The sequence below is a fragment of the Urocampus carinirostris genome, chromosome 11, assembly GCF_059441175.1.
Source record: "Urocampus carinirostris isolate Australia breed hairy pipefish chromosome 11, RoL_Ucar_1.0, whole genome shotgun sequence".
Classification (NCBI taxonomy): domain Eukaryota; kingdom Metazoa; phylum Chordata; class Actinopteri; order Syngnathiformes; family Syngnathidae; genus Urocampus; species Urocampus carinirostris.
The window spans coordinates 14,946,438-14,965,511 of record NC_142359.1 but is presented as its reverse complement, the minus strand read 5'-3'; the positions used below and the strand labels follow the sequence as shown (position 1 = coordinate 14,965,511).

The 19,074-nt window shown below is 39.8% G+C and overlaps 2 protein-coding genes across 2 annotated transcripts; one reads left to right on the top strand and one right to left on the bottom strand.

Annotated features, from left to right (window-relative positions):
* The first annotated feature begins 3,050 nt into the window (after nt 1–3,050).
* On the top strand, nt 3,051–9,349 carry tinf2 (TERF1 (TRF1)-interacting nuclear factor 2). Its single transcript, XM_088346684.1, has 10 exons — nt 3,051–3,268; nt 4,576–4,772; nt 4,939–5,049; nt 5,119–5,214; nt 5,278–5,388; nt 6,177–6,300; nt 6,505–6,910; nt 7,546–7,607; nt 9,010–9,071; nt 9,152–9,349. The coding sequence occupies exons 1-10, from the start codon at nt 3,238–3,240 to the stop codon at nt 9,269–9,271; spliced, it is 1,320 nt and encodes a 439-aa protein (XP_088202810.1). The 5' UTR covers nt 3,051–3,237; the 3' UTR covers nt 9,272–9,349.
* Nucleotides 9,350–10,603: 1,254 nt separating this feature from the next.
* Nucleotides 10,604–18,280, bottom strand: dhrs4 (dehydrogenase/reductase (SDR family) member 4). The gene is made up of 9 exons (XM_088346685.1): nt 18,119–18,280; nt 16,669–16,795; nt 15,048–15,225; nt 14,878–14,979; nt 14,738–14,808; nt 13,348–13,399; nt 13,142–13,276; nt 11,140–11,195; nt 10,604–11,067 (listed from the first exon to the last, which is right to left on the bottom strand). The coding sequence occupies exons 2-9, from the start codon at nt 16,782–16,784 to the stop codon at nt 10,953–10,955; spliced, it is 825 nt and encodes a 274-aa protein (XP_088202811.1). The 5' UTR covers nt 16,785–16,795; nt 18,119–18,280; the 3' UTR covers nt 10,604–10,952.
* Nucleotides 18,281–19,074: the final 794 nt, after the last annotated feature.

Sequence of the window (19,074 nt, the reverse complement as noted above, 5' to 3'; positions counted from 1 at the left end):
AAGTGATCAATTTGAGCTGGCTCCCGATTTTTTAGAAGCACTCAAATATTTTTTCTCTGTGACACACTCGCAGCTGACAACGGTGCACTCTCGAGTGACCCAAGGAGCGGAATATTAGATTATATTTTGCCAGTGCTGGGCCGTGCATTTCACACTTAGCCTAGGCCTTCTTCGATAGCCTTCAAGTCTAGTCAAGTCATATTTATTTGTATATCCCTTAATCACAAGAAGTCTCAAAAAACTGTACAACCAAAAGGCTAATAATGCACCATACCCTGATCTAAGACCTACACGAGGGCAAGGGAAAAAGTCAAAACTGTCATGATGACTCATTGCCCTCACCACTGCCCGCTCATCTGGCGCCAGTTGCTGCTTGTTTCCTGATTGATTCCCCTCCTATTTATACCCAGTACGCCAGTCACTCCTTGTCAGTCCGTCAGCGAACCTCTGCATCCGCAAGGCTAGCACTTTGACTCTGGCACTCGTCGGTCCCGTTTTCATCCGTATACCACTCGTCTGTTCCTGACTCCCCGTTTGTCTTCTGGCTATCGACCCGTTTTGTCTTTTGACCACGCTCTGATCCTTCACTCTGGCTAATGACCCGTTTTTGACCACTGACCATGCTCTGTTCTCCCGCTGAGGCTAACGACCCGTTTTTGACCACTGACCACGCTCTGATCTCCCGCTCCGGCTAACGACCCGTTTTTGACCACCGACCACGCTCTGATCTCCCACTCCGGGTATCGACCCATTTTGCCCATTTGACTACGCTCCAATCTCCCGCCCCGGGAGATCCACTTCACGCTCCGATCCCGTGAGCGGCTTGCTTCCCTCGTCCAGTGAGCACCGAATCGCTGGCGTTTGTTTCCTCAATATCCTGATAAACTTTTGACTGAGACGTTACACGTTTGGGTCTATCATTTGTTCTGGCTTTGACAAAAACCTCACTCAGCATGAGAAAATTAAGAAACCTTGAAAAGGGGCAATGTAAAATAGTGAGTTTTTGACTACCTCCAAATTTGTATTTTTGTCATAACCCGCCCTCCTAGTATAAAAGTGATTCTTGGCCATTTGAACTGAGCATTTTTGAATCAAACAACTTTGTTCTGTTCCTCAATTGTGTGCAGAATATTCTTGATAAAAACTTAAGCAAAACTTATACTTAAACTTATACATAACCTTGCAACTCCCTACTTCTCCGAACTCCTTCACATTGCCACGCCATCCAGTACACTCAGATCTATGCTTATTTCCCTTTGGTGACCAGAAGTAGATTGATTTAAACCTGCCGTAGCTACACGCGAAGCCAATGCTGCAATTATTGTGGGATTGGTTCCAGTATATACTGTATAGGGCACTTCCCCAGCTACAGTTTACAGTCAGTTGCCACACCACTATATCATGTTTTGGCAGTAGGGCGCTTAGAAATCGTTTAAATGGAAGCTTTTTAAACGATGTGTGTTCACTGTTGGGATACTTTCATAATGAAAGCACACTGAACAAACCGTAAATAAATAAAAGCAATGAGCAGTAGAGGTGGGCGGATCTCTGCACACAGCAGAAGGAACTCCCTTCTCTCTCTCTCGCTCAGTGCAGTCTGCGCCGAAGAAAAATAGATGATATCCTTATCGTTTGCAGTGTTTTGTGACCTTTTCACAAGGACCTTTACTTGCACCTAGTTTTGAAACCATTATTTAGGACAAAAATGAAAGTCAAAATAAACCTGAGCACTCTTAAATAGGTTAACCGAGAGTGGGAAGCAAATTTTAAGTGGTTTATTTATATTGATATGGGACACAGGTTCTGGCATTATTATTTCATAGATTTTATTAAATCACAAGATGACTCACATTGAAATGAAATGTGCTGAAGAATTAGCTTTTGCCTGGAGAGAGCGTTTGGCATTTTAATTTTTTTTTTTTTTTTAATTCTGTTTTGAAGTGAAGTGAAGTCATGTTTATTTGTATAGCCTTTAATCACAAAGAGTCTCAAAGGGCTGCACAGATCAAAGACTATTGCAAACTACAGACTATTATGACACCATCCCCTCATCCAAAACCTACATGAGGGCAAACAATACACATATTATTAACATGAAATATAAGTTATTCATATGCTATAGAGTAGAAGTGTGTTTTAAGCTTGGATTAAAACATTTCCACTGAGGTTTTATATCGAATCTCAGGGGGAAGAGCATTCCACAGCAGTGGGGCCCGGAAGGAGAACGGTCTCGATCCTGTGGATCTCTTCTTGGCTCTTGGAATCACTAGTAGACCAGCGTTTTCAGAGCGAACATAGGGGGAAATTAAATCCGAAAGATATGAGGGAGTAAGTCCATGCATGATTTTGAATAATACCAATAGAACCTTAAAATCACATCTTAAGATATCAGGGAGCCAATGCAGGTTAGCTAAAATCGGGGTAATGTGATCAAACTTTCTTAAAGTATCTTTCAAAATTGTATTTATTTATTTTATATAGTTTTGCTTTAATGGCTCTTGGGTTTAAAAAGGTTCCCAACCTCTAGAAAAAAGCAACAAAAACAACCTGAAGATCCGTTTGGGAGCCGAAAGTCCCGGTGTTTTTAGTGAGTCAAACCAAAAGAGCCGTTTCTCGAAAAAGAGTCTGAATTCCCATAATTGGTGTTCGTAACGTCATGATATAAACATCTGTGTGATTAAAAAAACGGATATACTACACGAATATTGAAAACAAATATAATTTTATAATATAATTTTGATATCTTATGCATCAACACACACACACACACATATATATATATATATATATATATATATATATATATATATATATATATATGTATATATATATATATATATATATATATATATATATATATATATATATATATAACCACTCACAAATAAAGCCGGATATGCGAGACCTACGTCACATCCGAAAACTTTCTAGTAGCGCTTGTTTTCTTCATTTTTTTACTCAAGAGAGCGGGGCTTTACACGTTAAGTGTATCCTTATGCGCGCGGGTTAAGCACCGCCCACGAGGTAAGTGCGGTGTGATAAATATTAACCCCTGATCTAAAGGCGGGAGTGCAAGAATGTCAACGGACCTTTAGGATACAATTCCGCCCAAAATCGCAAATACATATTTTTTAAACACTCTTTTTCTTTTTTATCTGAAGTTTGTAAGCTTCCTATTTTCTAGTTTTTAGTCGATTGTGACCAGAATAGCTTTTGAACGATTATTCACTCAATAGAATGGCGTCAAAAAAAGCAAGCATGTTTGTTGGTAAGTAGCTTTACATGCTTTTATGAGGCAGAATTGTTTGTATTATTATTATTGTTATTATTATTATTAGACTGAAAAACATTTTGGAAGACAAATATCCTTGCTTATTTATTGCGTGTAAGTCGGCCAATTATCATTTTAACCACTTTACATCTCGGGCTGCAATTAACGACTATTTTATTAGTCGACTATCCATCCATTATCTGCACCGCTTATCCCCAGTAGGGTGGCGGGGGTGCTGGAGCCCATCCCAGCTATCTTCGGGCAGTGGGCAGGGGACACCCTGAACCGGTTGCCAGCCAGGGACAGTCAATTTTCCCTTATCATGGATACTTTAATGCTGCAAAGCACAGTGGGACTTACAGTACGGAGACAAATGCTACAAGCAAACCTCATTTGAAATGAAATGAAATGATCTGCATTTTATATAGCGCTTTTCAAGTCAATGACTTCCCAAAGCGCTTTACAATGCGCTCCACATTTCCCAATAGCGGCCTTGCAGCCATGTAAGGCGCTACCCTGCTTATTGGGGGTATCAGGGGTTCAGTGTCTTACCCAAGGACACTTCAACATATAACACGGACGAGCCGGGATTCGAACTGGGATCCCTTGATCCCAAGACGAGTGCTCTACCTCCTGAGCTACTGCCGCCCATTTATTCTCTTATTTTCTGCCCCCACAGTGAAAATTCCACAGTTCAAATTTAGTTGATGCAACAGTTGTATCCATCAATATGTAGTGTAGTCTATGCGTCTGGCAACCCACATACACCACACCTTGTAAATCGACAGGAGGAAGCACTCGCGTCTCCTTTTGGAATAAAAGTAAACAATCAGGGTACGTTGATGAATTTGGTGAGTGACATAAATGAAATCATTCTTTTTTTAATGTCAAAATTTAAAAGCAGAACCCACTCCAATTCTTGTAATGGCGACGCTCCCTGATCAGATTGCTTGTAAACAGCTTGTATGAGGATATTTTGTTTGCAACGAGTCATGTGACTGAGTGTTTGGGATTGTTCAGATTAGTGCCCAGGAAACAGAAGGCAGTTTTCTGATCGGTTTGAGTGTATTGACCCTTTAAAGAGACGCCAAAAATACTTCAGCGTATACAAAAACCCGCAGAACCGACTAATAAAAAAAAAAATCAGTGATGCACTAAGGACGTAAAAATCGGACTGCGTAATGGCGACAGAACACCATATTTAGATTTAGTTTTAAATGTATTACACTACTTTGTATGTAGTGGTCTACAACATGTCATTTGTAGTGGGTTTAGTCCTTGTTTTTGTCATCCTGTCCACCCAGGGGTCCCTTTTGCCCTCTTGCAGCAGCTGGCGCCACCTGTGCGCTTGGTGTCCGCCGCTCTCTGGAAGGTTATGAAGCAGCGAGACTTGTCTCAGTACAAAGTCCTAGTTGAGTTTGTGGAGTCCACTTGTGAGAAAGTGCCAGGCTTACTCACCTTAAGACACCAGGCCAAGCTCGCATTAGGACTGAGAGCCCGGGTATGTATCTTTTAAGTACTGTATGCCATTTTTTGGGATGTCAATTTTTGTGTTCCGCACCTCAAAGTACACCATCAGTTGTTTATCTTTTATTTTGTTGATCAACATAATATGAAACTCTTGTCTCTCAAACTGTAACCTCAATTTTGCTCTGGTTCTTTTCCAGATCATTTTAGAACTCTTACATGTTCCTAAACCTGATGTTGATTTAATTGAGACGGAGCTGAGAAATTTCAGGGTTCCAACTGGCCAGTCTACCTCTTTGGCTCCTGCAGCTGTACGTAGACTTGAGTGTGTGTTTTTTTTCTTTGTCTGATCTGAAATCAACTTGCTTTTTTGTCTGCAGAAAACTGACATCAAGGTGAAAAATTCAGTTGAGAGTTTTCAAACAATGGTCCAAACCTTGCTCTCTGACCAGGATGCAAAAGAGAAGTTTTTCCAGGTCTGTTGCACATAAGTCTTCGGTTTGATGGTAAAAAAGTTTTACTGTTGTTTGTACTGTCAGGAGGAGTACCTTAAAGACTACGGTCAATTGTATGACCAAACATTGGAGAAGCTGCTGTGGGAGTTTCTGGTTCGGTTGGATCAACTGCTTCCAGTGCCTAGCCTTGCTCAGGTAGAGAAAACAATTCAAAAAGAGCCGTCCTGGTCATCTGTATTGATCAGGGTTTGTACGGGTGCCTAAAATTCTTGAAAATGTCTTCATTTTAAAGGTTTATTTTCAAGGATTGAAAAGTGCTTACATTTTGGGTCAAGTTTTGTAAATGCTTGAACTTGTAACCTTGTTTCTCAACAAGTGTGCTTAAAAATGTCGCAGATACCACTTTCTGGTGGCTTTGCTATACAATTGCATTTCTTCTTCCCTTGTGATTAACTATAGCTGGCATTAGTTTGTACGGCATTGTCCTGTGAAGCATTATCGGGTCGCACCCAAGATGTTAGGTGCATGCTCCACATAAACAGGGCACCATGAAATGTGTATTAGTGCAAGGATTAAGTACAAATTATGGACATTTATTATGGGCCATGCAAAATTGGAGGGTAGTTTCCCAGTGGTAAATTCTCATGGGAAGAACTTCCTGCAACTGAAAATCTAAGCTACGTATTACTGTCATTTTACCTGACACATTTATGGGGAGAGATTTGTCTCAAAAACAAATACATTTGCGATTTCCTCAAGATCTTAAAATCGTTTTTAATAATTGCTCACACAAGTTTAAAAATAGCAAATGTAAATTTCAGTTATATTTGGCTCTGCCAAACATCACACTGGATTTTCTTTAATTTTAATTGTACTGGAGAAATTGGAAAATTGGCTTTGAAAGTCCTTGAAACGTGCTTGAATTTGGCTATGAAAAAGGTCTACAAACCCTAATTGAAGAATGTCTGTGGGTTGTTTTGTAGACAGTGTCCTGGCTCTGTGAGACCCCAACAGTTGTAGAAGAGTGCGCCCGTGCCGCCACCCAACCCCAGCTCCTAAAAATTTTGCTGGATTATCAAGCCTGTCTTGGGCATCTTGATTCTGCAGGTAAGCTTGGCATGATCCAGTGTTGTGTTTTAGGGGAAAATATGTGAGGGCACTATCTTAAAACCCCTCCTCCAGAAGGATCCAGAAATGATTCCTTCTGGCGGAGCTTGGTAAGGGGCCCTGGTCCAGGTTTCTCTGCTGAAGCATCTATCACCTGGGAAATGGATGGATGGCTAATTATTTATTTATTTTTTACTCTAACAGCATCCCTCCCACCACACTTGGGAGACTCCATCTTGACGACCTTATCTTTACCCCTCTCTGGGAGAGTGACTTCAAATGATACTAAAGGTTCTAGTCCTTCTTCTGAAACACAACCCAAACGGAGGCAAGACGAAACGTTTTCCGCTGCCGTTGACCTGATAAGTGACAGCGAAGCCACGCTGGGAACGAAGAAGTCCAAACAAGAAGGCGGTGGCCTTACGAGGTTGAAGGCGAGGAAGAATCTAGAGGCCAGCGACGAAGAAATAAATTTGCCCCCAAACACTTGCCCCATCAAGGCAGCCTGCCTGCGCCACCAACCAAAAGTAATTCTCCGAAAACTGCAGAAGTCTGAATTACGGCAAAGAAGGATGGCTTTCCACGGGCAGACAAGTAACCCTAATAAAGAGTAAGCAAGTGGTATTAACACATTTACTGTGATGCTGGACTGAGTCAAGCTTTGTAACATATATTTATGGGGGGAAAAGGTTAGCGAGAGAGAAACCCGACCCCAACGTAATGATTAACATTTAATACGTGTTGGGCTCGGGCTTAAGCTCTTACCTCTGATTTAAATGCATGTTTTGGTCTAAAAACAAATTAATTTATGGTATCTTATGAGGGCACAATAGATTTTTTTCACAGAATTCCTGCTGAGCCTTAAAAAATCTTAAAAGGCATTGAATTTACGCTCCGGTTTCCTCCCACGTTCCGAAAACATGCATGTGAGGTTAATTGGCCGGTGTTTTTTTTTTTTTTTTTTTTTTTGGTTGACTTGGTCTTAAATTTGATTTCAAAAGGCATTAAAGCGTCTTGAATTCCACTTGTCTTAAGCTGTAGGAACCATGTTTTCTGTAGCAGAGCTTGTTTTCGAGGACGCTACGCAATTTCTGCCTAGATGAAATTTTTTTAGATCCCTTTTGACTTCCAGTTATGGTACTGGCCATTAGGCCCATGTTGAAGGATGAATACGGATCATGTCAGTAGTGAGTTTGATCTTTTTGATTTGAATTATTCGATATTTATAGTTTGTCTACTTACCAGGAACCAGCCCACACAAGTAAGCACAAGTGACTTGTTGTCTCTTCTACAGCAAAGCAGCCCAGGTAGGAGGACGTTCCACGTTTCATTGTAAAAGAAAAAAAACAACTTAAAATAATTTAATAACTATTATTTTTTCCCCAAATTACATTACTGTATTTTTTGCACTATAAGGTGCACCAGATTACAATTTGCACCCCTAATAAAACTTTAGTGATATTTTTTCATACCCTTCTTGCTGCAGTTTTCGCTGGTTTAATGCTTTGCGGTTTTGAATTGATAGTCTTTATTGTCATTGATATCAATGTAGCGTGCATTGTGTTCAGGAGACAGCAAATGCTATCACGGGGGCAGGTTGGTGGGCGTGACTGCCTATGTGCGCGACTGTGATAGGCTGGTATATGTTGTCAAACAGTCGGTGTGGGCGGGCGTATAAAGAACATAAGTATTACAAGGCTCAGGTTCGAGGTCCGAAGCAAAACCAATGTCAGCCTTTCACATTTTATTTATGAGAATTCTGGAGCAGTAGGGGTGATTTTGGCCAGCTTTCGAGTGTGCGCTTGGGGTGTGAGGGTGACACGGAATCCATTGCGCGGGTCACCCACAAATTAGAAGAACAATAATGAATTCACCTATTTATGGAAAATGAACACTTGTTCATTTTGGAATTCACGGAAGAACCAAAATTGCATCACATTCACCTGGATTTCAATAACAATTTATCACTGCCTTAAACAAGCAGTGGTGCTCAATCTTAAAGTGATAGCTACATCTAGTGGTTGTCAACAATACTTACAATTAATCATGCCACATTAAGGATAATTAAAAACAATTCAGCAAGAGAGAAATCGGCCCGAACCCCATAACTTAATGACGTTTTAGGCCGAACCGACCCAAAATGTACGTTGGACCGGATTTGTCCTCCGGGCCTAATATTGTATCTCTAGCACCCATTCAAATTTCTGTTAAGTCAAGTCATGTTTATTTGTATAGCGCTTAATCACAAAGAGTCTCAAAGGGCTGCACGGACCACAGATTATTGCAAACCCCCAGACTATTATTACACCATCCCCTGATCTTAAACCTACATGAGGGCAAGGAAAAATTCAAAAACATGAGGAAAATGAAGAAACCTTGAGAATGGACCCCACACATGAGGTAATTCCCCTTCCAGGATGACCAGGCTGCAATGGATGTTGCAATAACAAATAATACACAGAAATTGTCAACATAAAATATAAGTTATTCATATGTCAAATTTTGATTCATTAGGTGCATTTATATTTGAATCTGAGACCAAAAAAAAATCCCCCACTGCCCGAGGATAGCTGGGATGGTCTCCAGCACCCCTGCGATCCTACTGAGGATAAGCAGTGCAGATAATGGATGGATGAATCTGAGACATATGATCATGTCATACTTTGCTTTACTGATCCCATCATTGTGTTTTTTTCTGGGTGTATGCAGTGACTGGCACGGACTACGTTGCCGATTCCGAGGACGAAGCAACAAAGAACTTTAAGGAGAGGGTAAGTGAATACTTTCATCTTTTTACCTCCCCCCACGTCGAAGCAATACCCCAAGAAATGTCATGTCGGTTCTCCCTCAGTTGTTTAGGAAGCGTTACTCCAAAACCAAACACGGCACGTATTTCCCTACCCTGCGTGAATTCTGCAAGCTCCGCAACCGCGCCACGCTGCTTGATGGCAGACAACGGAAATATTTTTGATGTGTTGTTTTTTTTTTTTTATCCTACCAGTAATTAAACTTTATGTGTTGTGGTTTCAAATAAATTCTTTTTTTGTTTTTTGTCTGAATGTTTTCTTCCAAGCTAACTAAATAAGTATGCGGAGATTTTTTTTTTCCCCTGGGTGAGGTTGGGCCATAATGGCTTGTACACAAAAAAGATCAAATTAAGGCATTCCATTTTCTCAAATGTTTTTACATAAAATATTTTTAAAAATTAGGAATACATTTTAAGAATCAATATAATGAATAAATACAAAAAAGACTTAAGACACTCAATATTCGAGGCCGAAAATCAAAATGAACAAACTTTGCTCAAAGGCAGAAACTCGCCCCAAGTTCAACAGCGGTGTTGTGTTATAACTTAAAATATTTCGCAATTGGATGGCAAGAAATGATCAATCAAATCAGCTAATCCGTTAAAACTGAAAGGCACTAATAGCCATGGGTCAAACCAGGAAGTAGTTAGCCAATCGTATTGTGGGGCAGGCGTGCATCGATTGTGGTTTTTCCGAAATTAGGCATTGAAAAACAGTTAAACACTATTAATACTTTCCAAATGCACCTTTTCTTCATTGGAGGTTTTTAAAAAGTAAGCATGTTGTTACATGACCATCACAGCAAGCAAATCCAAAACTTGCCAACACCCAAGGACCCATGCTTTCTTAACGGGGTTCGTACACCTTTTTCCCAATTGCTCCAGTAACATTAGAAGAACAAATTCCACGTGAATCATGTGTTTTCCAGAGCTATATACGCAATTCTCAATCTTATGTGTGCATTTTTCAAGACATTATTTTTTAAGCTCTTGAGTAAATCGTGAATATATATATATGTGTGTGTGTGTAAATATTTGTGAAAAAATTCTCCCCATATAATTGTTTGGTAAAAGGAAGTTCTTCCCATTACAGTTTTCCGCTGCAGATGCTCCTTAATGTTTTTGGAAGGCTCATAATAAATGTTTGTAATTTATACGTAATCCTTGCACTCAAACACATACAGACGCTGCCTTACTTACGAACGATTGTTTGAAAGTTGCTTCAGTGCTATATTTTGTATGGAATGTATGTATAAGGTTCATATAAGTATGTTTAAGGCTTGTATAAGGAACCTGTTTTGTTTTGAAACTGAAAAATACACGTTTAATAAAATAAAATGCTGTATGTTTTCGAGGATTTCAAGCACCTGTACGAACCCTGTCTCAACCCTTGTACACTTAAGTCAAAGCAGTCGAGGAATGATGACCACAAATGGTTTAAAATGTATACACATAATTGGCCACATTAATAAATGGAAATTTGTGCTGTGAGCAGCATGGATCACTGATTCCTGATCATTTATTTGATTTCTTTTATTAAATTAACTTGATTTGTATGCACTTGTCGGCATAAACACATTGGAATAGGCAAAGCTGAAGATTCCGGAAACATTGGAGGGAATCCAAACTTTTAATTACCCCCAGTGTTTGGTAAAATATAACCCGTTGTTCATAATCCAATCTTAAAATAATTTGAAATTGATGTGATGATTCATAGAATGCAAGAAATTTAACCAAAAAGCAAATGAAATACTTAGCCAGGCTTCAGCTACTATCGATATTCATGTTGCAAACGGCAACTAAGACCTTAAAGGTAAAATTGTTAATGGTTTCGCTGCTCAAGAAATCAGAGGCGACATCCGATCCCTCCAGTGGCTGTTATAGTTTCTCCTGTGATGTATGAAGCCTCCTCTGTGCACAGGAAGGCCACCACTCCGCCAATTTCATCCGCTTCACCAGCTCTATCGAGGAAAGGAAACCAACATATTATTGCATCAAGTTAAATGTTTCATTTATATTGATGTGATACATACCTTTTGATGCACATCTGATTTTTAAAGGTGTCCATCAGGTTTTCATTTTGCCACAACTAAGAAAAAAAAACGTGCTTTAATTCTTTTTCTACCATGCCTATCTGCTTTTATCTTACTTTTGGCAAAGCTGCTCGGGGCGGAACACATTCGGTAGAAGGAATGGGTGCAGGGAAGTTGGAGAACCATCCAACATTTTCTACTCCCACTTTTCTCAGTAATGATTACAATTTTGTAGTTGTTAAAAACAGTTCATGAATTTCAACATCATCTATCTTTTCCTCTTTCGCTCAGAATTTTATATGTAACCCTCAATCCGCCAACATTAAGCACCTGAACATTTTAATGTGGTCATGTTTCTTTAACAACTAAATACAGTTACGCTGGCACCGTCTCTAGCACGGAGTACGAGAATTTCTCTCTACAGATAATCTCCCTACCGTATCTACCCACATTTAAGTCATATTTACAACTGAAAAATCTAATACTGAAATAAGGATGTCAATTTGTATGTGCATAGTGGATTGAGAGTCACTAGTAGGGAATGGTAGGCAGCACGTCTGGAGGAGGCGTGGCTTGTACAGGAATAACAAAATCAATGGAGCAATAGTGAGCACAGATTTTGCAGTAAAAGGGTGCAGAATTTTGGTCTTATTTGTAAAATTATTTTGCAATATACCATGCCTGGGAAAAAAGAACAGTACCCAGCTATACATGAATGATTGGAAGCCCATTGACAAAATTAAGATGGAGTGTCTTGACTTTCAGGATCGCACAAGACAAGAAATATAAAGAGTTCACCGCTTCCACAGGTTGGTGTTCACGTTTTATCATGCGGCTATGTTTAGGTAGTTTTAGGTGGTCAGCTTCAAGTACCGTATACACAGTAATTTGTAACTAGTTACTTTCAGGAGTAACTTGATATTATTGGGTGTCAGTAATTCGGAGGGTAAGGAAATTACCTTTTAAATTAAGTAACTAGTAATGGTAGATACAAATAAATGGTAAATACAAATTAACATGATCATATTGGGAATCATTTTACAGGTCTGTTTATTTGTAAATAGAAATAAAGTGGAAAAAGGAACAAATTACAAGAAGCAGTCTCCAACGAAACAAATGTTTTAGGCGGATTCATATTTATCTGTCAGCATTATCGGGTGTTTTGGAGTAAAGAATTTACACAGTTGGATTCTATGGATTGTCCTTGATGTAACGAAGCCATTTTCGCTGACATTCAAAAAAGTTGAAGACGGCCAGGGGACGTAATGGTGAGGTAAGCCGGCTTTATAGTTTTTTGGTATCTTGTTTCAGACAGATTGTGATGTTGCTCTACTGAGTATATTTTGAAATCCCAAGAGTTAAATCTGTCGAATGATGTGTGGCATGACGTATTTCAGTGACTGGTGACATCGTACAGACATGTATTTGTTTATCAAAAATCTGGCGGCCCACTGGTGGGCTGTCTGAATGTTAAGGGGGTAAGGTACTGTGTATTATTAACTCTTTCTGTGTACCGTCTGTTTCAATGTGGGCACATGAGGCTTCTAGTCGGTGCTGCTTACGTATGTAAAACACAACCTTTAAAAATGTACTGGGCGCGGCTTATAATCAGGTGCGCCCTATAGTCTGATTTTACGGCAAAAAATATTTTTTAGTAACATGCCCAACACTGTTGGAGAGTGACTTTATTCTCGTGAAGTCATATTTATTTCTATAGCCCTCGTCTCAATGTTTGTTTTTGTTTCTATTTGTTAATATACCATGAAAATAGTGAAAGAAAAGGCCAGTTTTAAGTACAACCAACCCAAAACAAACTTGTATTTGAGCGCATCTAAGAAATGCACGAACTTGCATGCGCATAATGAATGAGCTTGACAAAAGCTGCAATGATGACAGAAGCCATGAGATGGCAGCAGCAAGTAAAAAAATCTAGTTCCAACATCTCCTTTACTCTCATAAGAAAAACTTGCAATAAAACAGATCATTCTGGCCTATGTCTCACCGGTGCGCTGAAGTCTGTTTTGATGATGCCAGGGGCCACACAGTTAACTCTTATGTTGCTCTGTCCCAGTTCTGGGGCCAGTGCTCGAGTAAGACTCACTAAGGCTGTCTTACTGACGCTGTACGCACCCAAGCCCTGCAAAAAACACGACAAAAACTTACAAACTTGCAGGTCTCGCAAACCGTCACCGGTGTTTATCATCTGACCTGTATTGGTTGATACGCAGCCACTGATGATATAAGCACAATGTTCCCACTCCTGGCAAAGCACACGGGTTGATTAAATATGTTTTCCTTTTCCTCTCAATTCAGAATTGAAAATAGCTGGGCTATGTTGTCTTTAAAGATGAAAAATAATAGTATTTCATTTGTAATCATCCAATTTTAGGAAAGAAAAGGCTGCATATGTTAATAGTGAATATCATGCAAACCCTCATGGGCAGCGTGTATTATTTTGTGCCTCCTAGTGGTTATAAAAAACTTTAAGAAAGCAACTATATATATTTAAAAAATGAGCAAAATACATGAACTATCATCTAAACCAAGGGTGACAAATTGTCATCAGTGTAACAGCTGTCCTCAACTTATAAATGTGACTAAATGTTATTAAATGATATGTAAAATAACTAAACTTGTTGGAAATATAGTTTTTGGTCAAAGCACTTATGACTTAATTTGTACGCTCAGACATTTTAATCGGTTGCGGACAGCATACAATAATTGGCGGGCCACATTTGGCCCTTATGCCACGAGTTTGACAACATAAAGGGCTAGCCGCTATAGCAGGCACGTCCAAAGTCCTGCCCGGTTGCCAGTTACGGCCCGTAACCAAATTTTTACTGGCCCACATCCTCTGTCAAAAATGTAATAATATGTGGCCCGCCAGTAATCTTGTAATGTCACAATTTCATCAGATGATGGCAGTAGCCCTTTAGCAACCTTGCCCATGGCTTTCTGTGAGAATTTCAGCCCAGCCCATTTCCAACATGGCGACTAAAAAAAAAAAGGAAAGTTGACTGTGAGGGCTGCCGCTTCCAGGACAAGTGGAAATTGGAATATTTTTTTTCACCGATAGCCAAAATTATTGCGTCTGGCTAATTTGCCAAGAGACTGGCTGTTTCCAAAGAATATTATATCAAGAGTCACTGCTAGACGAAACATGCCGGCTACTTAAAGTGAACTGGAAACAAACGCTGTAAAAAGGTGGAGCAACTAAGCTGTTTCAACGGCACAGCGGCGCTTATTCATTAGACCCTTCGAGGCAAATGAAAATGCTACAAAGGCGAGGTATGAAGTCGCTATGCTTATCGGCAAGACCTTCAAACCTTTCACGGAGGGTGAAATTATTGAAGACTGTTCAAAAATGTCAGGCTGAATAGTCGACCCTCACACATTTTTAGCTCACAAAATCGAACCTTCTTTCTGAAAGGTTTGGACACCCCTGCGCTACAGGTAAATGGATAAACCCCAAAAAAGACAGAATTTTTCCTTGTGCTTAGTAGCACTCGTTTTCGACATAATACAGCGACATCTAGTGATAAAATGATACTGTCCCTTTAGGTTGCTTCATTTTTTTTTTTCACGGTTTGTAACTCACCCTCTCTTGACCATATGCGGCACCACCAACTTGGTCATGAGGAAAGCGGCTTTCACATTTACGGACATAATCTAAAAATGCAGAAGAAAATGAATTTAACTCTTTTTGTCATAAGTAATCAAATCGATTCTGGAAGAAACCTTGTCCCAAACGGCCTCCGTGGTGTCCATGAGATTTCCATAGAAAGGGTTGGCTGCCGCATTGGACACCAGGATGTCAACGCCGCCACACTGATCCAGACACTGCGCGAAACACATGGTAAGGTCCACAGCGCATGTGGACAGAGCCCATAGTATTGCAGTTTTTCCACCGTCTGAAGCAGCTTTTCTCGATCGCTTTCGTTTCCGATGTTACAGGTGGTGCCGGTGACTTGGATGTTGCAGCTCTTCAGGAAAGCAACAGCCTTGTCCACATTGGCCGGCCGCCTGCTGCTCACCACCACATGGGCCCCCCTCTCACCCAGGGCCTTCGCCGTAGCCAAACCGATTCTAAAGGGACAGGGTTACCAAAGGCGTGGTCTATGAAAGAGGTCGCCAAATTTTTCTGTACCGCGTAACCTCACCCTGGACCATTATAACATTAGTTATGACAACAGTTAGGGCTGCAACAATGAATCGATAAAATCAATTATTTAAAGCGTTGGTAATGACTTATGAAAAGAGCCATAGGTTCCTGACCTAAGTACATAAGGCCTGGAGACCAAAATTACCTTGCACATTTTTCTTTGGCATATCTTGGTTGGGCGATCAGATCTTGGTTTTGGTACATGAAAAGCCAAAGGAACACTGACACAACTCTCCAGTGTACTGTATATATACAGGGCACATTCTCAACTACAGTTTAGAGTCAGGGTGTCACACCAACATACCTCATATATTTTAAGACAAAAAATAAATAAATAAAGCCAAACCTGCTCTCCTTAGACGAAAGCTAATGTTCAGCACATTTTATTTCACTGTGTGTCATTTGATGATTTGATCACATCTATGAAATTATAATAATGCCAGAGCCTATGTCCCATATCAATATACCACATAAAATTTGTCTCCTGCCCTCAAACACTTCAAGAATGTTGAAGCTCATTTAACCGTCTTTTTGGCCTAAATAAGGGTTTCAAAACAAGGCGCAAGCAAAGTTCATTTGTAAAAATGTCACGAAATACTGCAAACAAGAAGGATAGCGACCTACTGCCAAAATGGGGTATTATGGTGTGACACCCTGACTGTAAACTGTAGATAACAAAGTGCCCTATATATACTGTACTAAACCAGTTTCGTGATATGCGTAGCTTTGGCTTTCCAAGTACCAATGTCAAGATAATGTCACTTTGAAACACCAGAGAAAACATGCAAATGTTACATTTTATCTCCGAGCAATATGTACTCATAAAAAGAGCCAAAAATGGCTTGAAAGCGGGTTGGTTGGCATTTATTTCAAAATCATAACTTTTGATAGAAATGACCTAAAGACTTGCTTCTTTTTTTTACATACTCATAAATGAATGGCAAGCCGAAATAAATCATCCAACAAGCCAGGTCCCCACTTATTCGACAAACTGGTACCATGAGTAAAAATAGTGTAATAATGACGTAAAATTTAACATTTCTCCCATCTCATATACATCGCTCATTGTACAATGATTAAAACTCAGCACTTTCAGTGCCGCAGTCCAAGTTCCATTGTGTAAATGTGGTCAGTGATATTTTTTGACCGATGAATCATTGCGCAATCGCGATTAATATACAACCGGAAAACCTTGTGTATGAAATAAAATCAAATGGTACACTAATATGGAATTCGCAAAAAATAAGGAAATGTTTTTCGTTCCGTGCGGCCCGGTAACAGTCTGCGGACCAATGGTTGCGGACCACTGGTTTATGACATGTCTGGAGGTTTGTTTTTTTTTTTTCAAGGAAAAACGAGATTTTCACCCTGCAGTCGAGGCTGTGACAATCGCCACTTTTCCAGCAAGACTGCTCTTGGACATGTTCCTTGTTCCTGACACCGGATTTGTCCAAAGGGATCTGAAGCCAAACCTCAAGATCATCTGTGGAGACACTAAGAACACAGACCATCAACAATGCAAACGTAAATATTTTCTTAGCGAGACGGGTGTTGAAGCTGACTTTTTACAAGATCTTTTTATTACTTAATCCTTTGAACAAATTTTAAAAACAAGTTTTGCTCTGTGTAAAGAGAAGTGACGTGCAGTCAGGGGAGACAGTAACTCAACTGTCATGGAAATAAAAGTATAATATTAGGAATATATTAATATGCAAGTGTATTTTTTTTACCACTAAATTGCACTGTACTTTCTAATGCGAACAAAAACCAGTGCCGCAGAGCACAGCGTAGCAGCAAGATGCCAGACCAACATGGTGGCAACCACTAGATAGGGATTCCACTATGTAAAAGGAACGTCTTGACCTATGATTTTGAAGAAAAAAATACATTGGTAAGATGGTTTGTGTGTTTTGCCTATTATGCAAATGTATTTTTTTACGGAATGAAAGTTATCTGTACTGCTAGAAAGCACTAAATGTTACACACTTTGCCTTTAAATTGTTATATTTATTCAGTGTTGAAGTTCTTTTCCATTTTACTTCACAATTTTGCGATTATTTTTTTTTTCAAGAATCGCTGAATTTTCACATTTGAATTATTGTTGTTACAATTAGTATGTAAAGTATTACCTTGCGTGCAATTCTGTTGCCTCATGGCAGAGGGTGATAATGAGACTAAGAATTGCGATTTAATGCACACCTCGCCCCCAAACAATATATATTTCTTTTTTTTATGGAAAAAAAAACACACAAAAAAAGTTAAAACCTCGTAAAAGATTTCTTTGTTTCTCCAGCAGATAATTTTGGCTCATTTTGAGTATTTTTTCCAGAAAGAAAACTGGATGAAAATATAGTAAAACTTTTTCTCTTTGAAAGAAAAAAGCAGTAAAATCCCAAATTGAAGCAAATGAACCAAAATTTGTAAACGCTGTTACCTCTTGAGCTATAGGTATCACTAAAGCGTTATACTGACAATTTAGGCAACATGAGCTTTTAAAATTTCAAACAAAAAACAAACTGTTGCCAGGAATTTTTAAATATTTGCATCGAGATTTTTTTGATGGAAAAAAAATGTGTGCCTTGGCTCCAAAAGAGTTGGGAAACACTGCTCTATTACAAATCGAGCTTCCCGTAATGGTCTTTGTCAAACAGCTTGTAGACTGACTGACTGGTCTAATTTTGCCCATGGCAAAGCGGTTTAATTTACGTACATCATCATCGCACTCAGAGCGGTAAATAGGTTCTGTAAAACATTCTTAATCTTTAGAACATGCAGTAGCCAATCTATTCTTCAGGGATAATAAATGCAGACCGTTACCTCGTAATGAGCAAAACACGCTTCTTTGAAGCTTGTGCAGTGTAAAAGTGAAGTGTAGAAAATGAAGCCTCGTTTTAATGTGCAGGTGACAAAGCTTCTTTTCGGGCGGAGCTTGTCGAGAGGAAACGGTCACGTGACCAGGCTTGTCCAATCGCTCGCTTTTAGTGATGCGTCACGAAGGTATGCAGAGACACCCCGCTACTTTGGGCTTTGGTCATTGCTGGTTCACTGCTTCACAAATTATGAATGGAATTGTCGCCATTGTCATTGATATCAAAGTATCTTGCATTGTGTTCTGCAGCAGACAGCAAATGCTATCATGGGGGCAGGTGAGGGAGTGTTGAGTGGAAGTGACAGTCGAGTATAGCTAGTAGTTCAGCAGCCTGTTACATTTAAAGAAATTCATCAATGAAAGAACTTCATAAATTAAATAGCACCCTGGGGAAAGTCTGAAGAGGGCAAAGAAATAGTGATTACCAACGGGTGCTGCATGGATTGTTATCGGGTCTGGTAAGCGAACGAGGCAGTGGCTGCGGGCCTGGCCTACGGCTGCGGCTATGTAACTACCTACACAAGCCACCCATGCAGAGCCTGTATCAAACCAACGCCAGATTCATTACCCATAAAACGGAAAACCTGGAGGTACAGCTCGTGGGAAAAACACTACTTTTGTGACAATGGCATTTAATCATCACAGAGACCTGGCTCATTCCGAAGATCCCCAATGCAATAGCGGTGTTGCACGTCCAGCCTACTGTGTCTTGGCTACGTGTCAACTCTAACAAGCTACCCCAGGCAAGCCTGTTTCTCAACAATGCCAGATCCATTACCCATAAAACGGATGACCTAGTGCTACAACTCGTGGGAAACAGCTACATTCTGTATTTAATACAGCTGTAATATTGCACTACTACACTGGAGGTCAGTCAAGAGCCAATGTGAATGAAGCACCGAGT

Bases quoted from the DNA above. Each gene is read 5' to 3' on its own strand.
- tinf2 (XM_088346684.1), top strand. From the start codon at position 3,238: ATGGCGTCAAAAAAAGCAAGCATGTTTGTTG. The intron at 5,215-5,277 runs GTCTGTTGCACA...TTGTACTGTCAG, and splicing joins CAAAAGAGAAGTTTTTCCAG to GAGGAGTACCTTAAAGACTA. The intron at 7,608-9,009 runs GTAGGAGGACGT...GGGTGTATGCAG, and splicing joins TCTACAGCAAAGCAGCCCAG to TGACTGGCACGGACTACGTT.
- dhrs4 (XM_088346685.1), bottom strand. From the start codon at position 16,784: ATGATCTTGAGGTTTGGCTTCAGATCCCTTTGGACAAATCCGGTGTCA. The intron at 15,226-16,668 runs GTGAAAATCTCG...CTGTCCCTTTAG, and splicing joins GTCACAGCCTCGACTGCAGG to AATCGGTTTGGCTACGGCGA. The intron at 13,277-13,347 runs GTCAGATGATAA...TGTTTTTTGCAG, and splicing joins CTGCGTATCAACCAATACAG to GGCTTGGGTGCGTACAGCGT.